Source organism: Salmo salar, chromosome 16 (assembly GCF_965601325.2).
Source record: "Salmo salar chromosome 16, fSalSal1, whole genome shotgun sequence".
Taxonomy (NCBI): Eukaryota; Metazoa; Chordata; class Actinopteri; order Salmoniformes; family Salmonidae; genus Salmo; species Salmo salar.
In genome coordinates, this window is record NC_138306.1 from 46,063,773 (window position 1) to 46,074,209 (window position 10,437).

Sequence of the window (10,437 nt, forward strand, 5' to 3'; positions counted from 1 at the left end):
TTCTTCCTTGCTGAGCGGCCTTTCAGGTTATGTCGATATAGGACTCGTTTTACTGTGGATATAGATAATTTTGTACCTGTTTCCTTCAGGATCTTCACAAGGTCCTTTGCTGTTGTTCTGGGATTGATTTGCACTTTTTGAACCAAAGTACGTTCAGTTCTAGGAGACAGAATGCGTCTCTTTCCTGAGCGGTATAACGGCTGCGTGGTCCCATGGTGTTTATACTTGCGTGCTATTGTTTGTACAGATGAACGTGGTACCTTCAGGCGTTTGGAAATGCTCCCAAGGATTAACCAGACTTGTGGAGGTCTACCATTTGTTTTCTGAGGTCTTGGCTGATTTCTTTTGATTTTCCCATGATGTCAAGCAAAGAGGCACTGAGTTTGAAGGTAGGCCTTGAAATACATCCACAGGCACACCTCCAATTGACTCAAATGATGTCAATTAGCCTACCAGAAGCTTCTAAAGCCATGACATAATTTTCTGGAATTTTCCAAGCTGTTTTAAGGCACAGTCAACTTAGTGAATGTCAACTTCTGACCCACTGGAATTGTGATACAGTGAAATAATCTGTCTGTAAACAATTGTTGGAAAAATTACTTGTGTCATGCACAAAGTAGATGTCCTAACCGACTTGCCAAAACTATAGTTGGTTAACAAGAAATTTGTGGAGTGGTTGAAAAATGAGTTTTAATGACTCCAACCTAAGTGTATGTAAACTTCCGACTTCAACTATATGTCTGACCTTTCTTTTACCAGGCCACTCTCTGCACAAAGAAAAGCTGCCTGCAGGCCATTGTCACCCAACTTGCATCTGATAGTGAGGAACTACATCAGGTACGATGTTGTTACTACTATACTAACTACTTCCAGAGTGTATTCATTCTGTCACCCTTTCAGGATCACTAGGCATTACTCTTTTTAGTTTCAGTGCTTCAAATAAATGTTTTCAATACCACATGGCTGAAGAGGTTATGTCTATTGTTCCCTCACAGGTAGTGTCGAGTATTCTTAGAAATCTGTCATGGCGTGCAGACATCAACAGCAAGAGGGTCCTTAGAGACGTGGGGAGTGTAACAGGATTGATAACCTGTGCTCTTCAAGCTACAAAGGTAAAATCACACCTAGGCTATGTGATTAATTCATGTTGTCAATTGTAACCAAAGCAATTATCAAAGGAAATAATTGCAAAATATAATAAAAATAAAAAAATCTCTAATGCAATGTTAATGCAAAATCCCATTTTAGGAATCCACCTTGAAGAGCCTCCTCAGCGCTCTGTGGAACCTGTCAGCACACAGTCCTGAGAACAAGGTGGCCATTTGCTCAGTAGATGGGGCTCTGGGCTTCTTGGTCAGCACCCTCACCTACAGATGTCAGACCAACTCACTGGCAATCATTGAGAGTGGAGGTGGCATCCTGCGTAATGTGTCCAGTCTTGTGGCCACCAGGGATGATTACAGGTATTTCCTACATCAGTGCAACTGTTCAATGATTATTGTCATCAATTTCTGCACATTTCATTCTGACATACTTGTATACTTAGTATGTTCCCATTCTTTCAACACAGGCAAATCCTCAGGGACCACAACTGCCTCCAAACGCTGCTACAGCACCTGCGCTCCCACAGCCTGACAATTGTGAGCAACGCTTGTGGGACCCTCTGGAATCTCTCTGCTCGCAGTCCCAAGGACCAGGAACTGCTGTGGGACCTGGGAGCGGTCAGCATGCTGCGCAACCTCATCCACTCCAAGCACAAAATGATAGCCATGGGAAGTGCCGCAGCTCTACGGAACCTGCTCACGAACCGGCCCCTCAAGTATAAGGATGCCGCGGTCATATCCCCTGGTTCCTGCATGCCCTCACTCTACATGAGGAAGCAGAAAGCACTAGAGGCTGAGCTAGATGCAAAGCACCTGGCGGAGACATTTGATTCTATTGAAAAAAAAAACTGTGCCAAGCATCCAAGCATCAACAAGCCACTGCGGCACATCGAGAGCCTGGCAAAAGATTATGCATCTGACTCGGGCTGCTTTGATGATGATGAGGCCCCTAATGTCTCCAGTAGTCTGGACACAGGGAGTTTCTCCATGCTCTCCATGTTCCTGACCAACTCCAACTTTCTTCAAAACCAGCCTCGCAAGAAGGACAGTGAACCGGAGAGAGATGTGGAGCCACCACAGACAGAGGATAAGAAGCCAGCACCTCTAGAAGATGAGGTGTCTGTTGCAGCAGAAAAATTAGCAAAAAAGATCACCAACACTGTGGCTAAGATTGATAAGCTTGTGGAGGACATTACCATGCATACATCTTCGGAGGACAGCTTTAGCCTTAGCTCAGAGGACCATTTTGCAGACCTGCCCTATGGATCAGATGAACTCCATGAGGCCCGGGCCAAGTCATGCTCCCCCTGCCGCCTCTCTGATACCAGCAGCTTTGCACACAGAGAACGTCTAAACAGAGCCCATGCTATCTTACGTCTCAAAACTACCCATGCAAGTTTGTCCACTGACAGTCTGAATAGTGGCAGCACCAGTGATGGCTATTGTGGTAGCAAGGACCAGATTAGGCCCTCAGCGAGACGGCCTAACAAGCTTGATCTTAAGGTGGCCCATCAAGAATACCTTAATGTCGGAGCTCATGTCCTCAATGAGACAAGTCAGATCGACGTACCAGAGAGAGATTCTGTGGACAGCAAAGATGTGAAATTGCCTGATCTTAATAGCACAGAAACAGAGAAGAGCCAAGCGCTGCCCCCTCAAACACCAGCTAGTGCATCAACTAAATTCTCTTCTGATGTCAGCATGACTTCCATAAAGCTGTCCCCTTCCTATCAACATGTCCCTCTAATTCAAAGTGTCGCTAAGTTTGGTGTTGCAAAGACTGCCATCAATGTACATGCAGCTCAAGCAATGAGGAGACAAGCCTGGGTCCCAACTGTGATGACTGGGGGGAGTTTAACCAAATTTTCTCCAATGAGCTCTGCTAGAAGTCCTACCATTGGACCAATGGAGACACTGCAGAAGTATTCAGTGGAGAACACACCAATCTGTTTCTCCCGTTGCAGTTCCCTGTCCTCCCTCTCCTCTGGTGATGAAGCTCTTGACGGGCAGAGTCAAAGTGAAAATGAGTTGGAGAGTGACTCATCACTTGAGATCATTGAAGTGGAAGATGAGGATCTGGTAAAGAGGGAGGAGAATGAGACCTTGGAGGATCTTAGTGATAGCCAACTGCTAATCACTGATTCAAAAACCTGTCAAAGCCTTGGGACTGATCCAATTGAAATTCCCTGCCCCACCAAACATGAAAAGGTGTTCCTGAGGGATGTATCACCAGGCATACTTGAGGACAGATCACCTTCAAGTTCGTCAGAGAACTACATCCATGAGACCCCACTTGTGATGAGTCGTTGTAGCTCTGTCAGCTCACTGGGTAGCTTTGAATCTCATTCAATTGCCAGCTCCATACTAAGTGATCCATGCAGCGAAATGATCAGTGGGACCATAAGTCCAAGTGATCTTCCTGACAGTCCAGGGCAAACCATGCCCCCCAGTCGAAGCAAAACCCCATGCTTTGCTGAATCACATGGTCCAGAAACCCAAAACGCTGGGACAGCAGGGCAGTGGGAAAGCAGCTTGCGCAAGTTCATGGACATTGCAGACTTTAAGGAAAGGTTCAACCTGCCTCCAGATTTAGACACCATGATCTACTTTACAGTGGAAAAGCCGACAGAGAACTTTTCATGTGCCTCTAGCTTGAGTGCTTTACCTCTTCATGAGCACTTCATTCAGAAGGATGTTGAACTGAAATTGACCCCCATACTCCAGCAAAAGGACAACAATCCAACATTCCCACAGGCTAAGGGAGAGCCAGATGACAATGAGCATCCTTCCTTTATGGACCAAGGGGAAAGATATAGTGAGGGCAATTCAGATGATGATATAGAAATTCTCAAAGAATGCATCAATTCAGCAATGCCCTCCAAGTTCAGGAAAGTAAGGCCCTCCCTGATCTCCACCTTACCCACACATGTTCTAAACTCACAAACCCGAAAACCTATACCTGTTTATATGATGGTTCCTAACAATGCCAATCAAATGAGCTCAGGGAGAAGGATTGTAATGCAACAAAATGACTTATATCTTGATGATTCCTCATATACTGATTCTGCCGAGGGCACTCCTGTAAACTTTTCCAGCACGACATCATTAAGTGACGAAACACTTCAGTACCCAGTGAGGGACAAGGGGGCAAAAGATTGGAGGGTAAGAAATATGAACAAACAGGAATTGTTGGATCAAGAGGCAAAGAGAATTGAAGACCTTCGGGTTTTCTCGCACTTCCACAAGACCACTAAAATGACCAGTCAGCCTGACATACAAGTCAATCAAATGAACAGGTCAATCAAACATGTCATTCCCACTCAAAGAGTACTGATGCAGAGCAAAGAGGTGGCTGATAGAGTGGCTAACCAGAGAAACCATGATCAATCACCCAATCAACAAAGACAAAAGCAGGGACAGGTCCTGACAAGGAAACTGGATCTGCCTATCATAAAGCCAAACACCGAGGGGAACCAAAATCAGAGAGCACTCCAGGGGAACAAGGATTTTCAGTCCATCCGCTGTCCTACAGAGGAAGCCATTTACTGCTTATACAATGAACAGACAGACAAAGAGGAGGGAGTGATTAAAAGAGCAGGGAGAAAACAGATGAGAGAGTCCAGCAAGAACACTCTCTCCCGAAGTATGACTAATATTGGTCGGATTGACAACTCCCAGACAAGACCCAAAGGTTTTAATAGGATCAAGCACAAACTAATAATGGACGAAACGCCCCCATGTTACTCTCTTAGTGGATCTCTTAGCTCTTTGATTGATGCAGAATTTGAGGAACACCAATCAAAAGCCCAGAAAATATGGGTGAAAAACAAACACAACAAGATATCTAACCAGGTCCAACAAAAAAGACCAATGCACATCCACAATCAGTATGAGGAACAAAGCTCACCAAGCTCAGTCAGTATGGATTCAGAGGATGATCTTCTGCAAAAATGCATAACATCTGCAATGCCCAAGCAGAGGAAGAAGCTTTCTGCAAGAAAGAAAGCAGAGAAGAAGCAGAAACAAAGAAACGTAATGCAGAATGTGGCCAGTGGATGGAACAAAGAACAAGAATTTGACAGTGAGGATATGGCTTCGGATAAAGACTCAGACCTCAACAGTGTTGAATGGAGAGAAATACAAGAAGGGGCTAATTCTGTTGTCACACGGCTACAAGCATCAAAGTCTCAAGAACCGTCCTCCGAAGAGACTGAATCTGTCCTCTCTTTTATGTCTGGATCTAGTTTTACTCCTAAAGAAAAGAAGATCTTTAAGGACAAAAAAGCTAACAAACCTCTGGACTTTAACCAACGTAAGCCAGTTCCAAATCTGCCAGTGGTCTTCAGAGGTAGAACAGTGACATACACCCCTAAGAAAGAGATAAATCTCTCACAAATACCTCCTCCTAATAAAATGTCACCTAAGACAGATGCTCCAAAGAATCCAAACCTTGCTCAACAGAGGTCAAGGAGTCTCCACCGTTTGGGACAACCCCATGACTCCACACAGTGGTGTTTGCCGAAAAGAAGCTCAACCCCACCTCCGAGGATACCAAAGAGCTCATCATCTGGATCATCTCAAAGCTCTACTCCATCGAGACAGTCACCGAAGAAAATAACCTTCCCCTCACAAACTAGTCAATCTGTTTCCAAAAAAGATACCACACCAGCAAGTAGTCCACCTGAAAGGAAGGGACGTTCCACTGTTCCTTCAAATCCGACCCCAAAATCTCCAGCACACAAAACACAGAAGTCACCCGTCCGAATACCCTTCATGCAGAATGCAGCAAGACAGTCCAGAACTCTATCGCCATTGGTAACCAACCAACCCACAAGTATCAGCAGGCAAAACAGTCAGGTGGCAGGAAAAAGAATACCTCCAGCCAATCGCATGACATCTGTCCATTCAAGCTGCAGCGAATCTGACCGCAATGGGTTCCTGAGGCAATTGACCTTTATCAAGGAATCAAAGACTATGATGAGACGTGACAGTCCGTCCTCACGCTCTGTTCCTACCTCGCAGCATGCATCGCCCAGAAAAGCAATCCCAGGTGCTCCTGCAGTCTTCCTCTGCTCATCTCGATGCCAAGAGCTAAAGGCAGTTGCTCAGGGACCAAGGAGGATGCAAGGAAGGGGGCCAGGGCAAAGGCAAGAGTCAAGGCAGGGGCTACAAAGGCAGAATGTGACTCTGTCCAGAGCCTGCTCTAGTGACCGAGACCTCTCAACCAGGCATCCAGCCAGGAGAACCAGCTCAGAGAGTCCCTGCAGGTTGCCTCAGAGGAACGTCTCTGCAACCAAGCTGCAGGAAAAAGACACAATCAAGCGCCATTCCTCATCGCCCAGCATTAACATACTGAGCAGAGTAACCAGCCGTTCCTCCCTCCGTTCCTCGTCCTCTGACTCAAGTGGGCGAGCCAAGAGTGAGGACGATACAAAGAAGAAGCAGCAGAGAACAGGATCACGTCTCAATGACAGAGTCACCTGGAGGAGAATTCGGGATGAGGATGTTCCTCAAATCTTGAAGAGCACTCTGCCATCTACTGCACTGCCTCTGTTGCCTGTTCTTGAAGGGCCAAAACCAAAACCACCAGCACTGCCAGGGAAACTGCCGACCATATTACTTAAGTCAAGAAAGACGAGCGACGCCACAGTCCAAACGGAGGATTTCTCGTCCAACAAGACCAACTCAAGCACCTCTCCAACTGTTGAGACAGCTCCAGTCATCTCAGAGGAGGCAGCGAGACTAGCCCTCCTTAGAAAGATCAGCATTGGCTCCGGCCAAGATGGAGGCTCTGATGGATCCCTAAAGAGCTACAGCACAGCCTCTACTGGAAATTCACACTCTGTGGAAACTCACACAGGTGGCGTCGGTCATTTCCGTCAGAGCTCCCCCAGCATGGCGGTTAGGGTCACCCCATTCAACTACATACCCAGCCCCATGGCTTGCTGCCTGCAAGACGCACAGAGCCAAGAAACAACAATCAATGAGAAGTCGTGATAAATCTGAAGCACAGTAGCTACTACGTAGTACCGTATGTACTTCTGTACATTTGAGATGAATAAAAGCCTACTGTGTTCCTGATTGATACTAACACTCAGGTGGCTTAGTTGTGAATATCAATCATTTTACCTCGGGTATTGAACCTTTTTTTTCCTCACTGCATCAGAAATGTGTCTTCAGAAAAGAACACTTGTCATGTCAAATCATCTGATCCCACATGCCATTCATACAAGTTGGATGTATGCATAAGACAAGACTTCAATGGATAGACTAACACTATCCTTTAGAGAGGAGTTACGGGGAATAGCCTATTCTCATACAAAATAACATTTTTGTACTTTTTGTATTTGTATATAAATCATTGCCTGTTAGACAAGTAGTGTGGACATGACAACATACAAAAAAAGAAAATTGTATGTGGATTTCAAGACATACAGTACCATCATCAAAATGAAGGAAGTACCATTGATGAAAAACAATATGCAATTATTGAGTGAAAACCCGGCTGGAAGACTTTGTGTTTTTGGAAAGGTACTACTGTGTCTCCAAACTAATTTGAAAAAGACCATTGGAATACATCAAAATAAGGACATAATCTCATGTACAGTATTTCTTATGTACTCACATGTTACTGCTTCGCCTTCACCACACTACTCACTACTGAGGATACAACACTGTTAGCCTTCACTTCTGAACCACTGCAGGAATTATTATTGCTAATAGTTAACCTTAAACAATCAGCACTGCTGGAACTCTGTGTTATCTGTATTCTGTCTTTAAAGTAGTATTTAAATGCGTGCAGGCATACAGTAGAACTATAAGCTTCCCAGTGAGCAAAAACAACTCTGTGTTGCTCCTTACAGCATGTTAAATACACCTGTATTACACCTCTTAATATTGTGGATGTTGGACTAAAATCAACTTCTCAGTGGTATTCTTCATTATTTAAAAAGTTCAACAAAAAAGAACCAGTAAACATGCATTTCTAGTCCATCTGCAATCTGGATCAAGTGGCAATGAGGAAACGTCATGCTCATTGATGCTCGTTGTACATGAACAGGCTGAATGACTTGACTGTATTTCAACTTAATAGCTGTAAATGCCTTTGTCTATTGAATGCTATAACATATTTGTGTTTTCCTCTAGAATCAGTTATACTTAAAGTAATCACAGGCAGGTAAAATGGTGTTAAGGTGGCTGATGGTCACTAAGAGAGAAACAACTGTTGGGTTTTACAGAAGTGTACTCTTACAGAAATTATTCTGTATAACTATTTACAGAAATGTGTTAGTATTTGCTTAAACGTCTTGCTGCCAGTAGTGATAGGTCAAAGAACTCGAGCATTAGAAATTAAAATGTATATTCTCTGTAGTTGTAACATCACCTGTTCATATGTTCTCTGGTCATATGTTCTCTGAGAGATGTAACCAAGACAAAAGTGCTTGACAAAAATTAAACGAATTTGGCTTGATCTCCATGAAATTTAAGGGCTGTTTATTCTTATTAAATGTGCAGTGTTGAATTGCGTCAACAAGTAACATTTCCATGTTTTACTCATGTTTTCAGTAATGCAATGAACCAAGTCTCTTTGTCACACAAACATTGTCACATAATGGCCATTGATAACGTATAAACAGCCCTTAAAGACAAATAGTGAGTGTGCAGTATGTAGGAAAGTTTTGTCAAAGACGAAGACATTATTCTTGAAAGTTTTGTCAAGATCTTTACAACTGAAATGTTGTATATGCTATGTTACGAATCGGATTAACATGTCCAAGGTCGTCCACCATGAATGTCATATGCTTTGTTTACACCTGGCATTACATTACTTAAAGTTATATTCAGTGCTTGGAAGCGCCAGAATGATTTGCAAACTGGTTGTGAACGAGTCTAATGAAATCACCTCAAAGTTGGAATATAAAGCTGATTTGCATAGGGCATGACTTGGAACTGGAATACTGTAGCAGTTTCCTATAAAGATAACTGTCATTTTGATATTACCCACTTTGCTACAACTAGAATAAATGAAGTTGGACCACTGGGTGAAGGGAAGGAGGATTATAACAGATCAGATATGGGGGACAAGAAATCTCATGCCAGGTGTGAACAGAGCCATAGGCAGCAAATGGTACCATGTGATATAGGCCAAGGAATGAAAGTCATCATAATAAATGTTCTCATCAAATAAATTGTGGACACATTTCATTTAGCTGGCTGACTTAAACCTTCGTTTGAATTTTTCTTGAATATATCAAAATAATAAAATGGGCTTTCAATTATATTAACTTAGCATGCACTCATGCCAATGAAATGTGGACATACTGACAGCTTTATGAGCTAATCGGGATATAAACAAATGCACTTCTACACTGACATTTCATCCTGGCATTAATTTCATAATGACCTTTAAGTTAAAAAAAATATCACATGGCTAGATATTATCACATGGCTAGATATTATCACATGACTAGATATTATCACATGGCTAGATATTATCACATGACTAGATATTATCACATGGCTAGATATTATCACATGGCTAGATTTATCACATGACTAGATATTACACATGGCTAGATATTCATATGACCCATGTAGCTTAACTCCTGCCTGACCCTGGATCCATGCACATAAAGTCAGTGTGGTTGACCATTAAAACCAAGTTATATTTATTCACAAATCAATATTATATTCATATTCATTTTATAAAATCTAGAAATATAGACAATACACATAACTAATTTGTTTGACCATTTGTGAAAAGTCACACCAATTTATGGAGACAATGTTAATGTCAACAATTATTTGGAACAACAATCAACTGACAATGTACAATCAATCTGTTGAGTTCCATTTCCATTTCTGAGACCCTACTGTGTGAGACTGAGATGGTGTGACTCGAGGAACGGCAAGTTTTCTCCTGATGAATCTGTTCAAGCTGAGGTAAGGTGCTTCCCCAGCCCTGAGGGAAGGTGCTCCCCCAGCCCTGAGGTTAGGTGCTCCCCCAGCCCTGAGGTTAGGTTCTCCCCCAGCCCTGTGGTTAGGTTCTCCCCCAGCCCTGAGGTTAGGTTCTCCCCAGCCCTGAGGTTAGGTTCTCCCCCAGCCCTGTGGTTAGGTGCTCCCCCAGCCCTGAGGTAAGGTTCTCCCTCAGCCCTGAGGTTAGGTTCTCCCCCAGCCCTGTGGTTAGGTTCTCCCCCAGCCCTGAGGTTAGGTGCTCCCCCAGCCCTGAGCTTAGGTTCTCCCCCAGCCCTGAGCTTAGGTTCTCCCCCAGCCCTGAGGTTAGGTTCTCCCCCAGCCCTGAGGTTAGGTGCTCCCCCAGCCCTGAGGTTAGGTG

General features: G+C 43.8%; 1 protein-coding gene across 1 annotated transcript in view; it reads left to right on the forward strand.

The window, feature by feature from the left end:
- Nucleotides 1-9,327, forward strand: part of LOC106573931 (adenomatous polyposis coli protein 2) — a 51,990-nt gene extending 42,663 nt beyond the window's left edge. Inside the window, exons 12-15 of the mRNA XM_014149395.2 lie at nucleotides 760-837; nucleotides 996-1,112; nucleotides 1,249-1,463; nucleotides 1,571-9,327. Coding sequence (XP_014004870.1) covers nucleotides 760-837; nucleotides 996-1,112; nucleotides 1,249-1,463; nucleotides 1,571-7,100 — 5,940 coding nt within the window. The 3' untranslated portion in view covers nucleotides 7,101-9,327. The remainder of the gene's footprint in view (nucleotides 1-759; nucleotides 838-995; nucleotides 1,113-1,248; nucleotides 1,464-1,570) is intronic.
- Nucleotides 9,328-10,437: the final 1,110 nt, after the last annotated feature.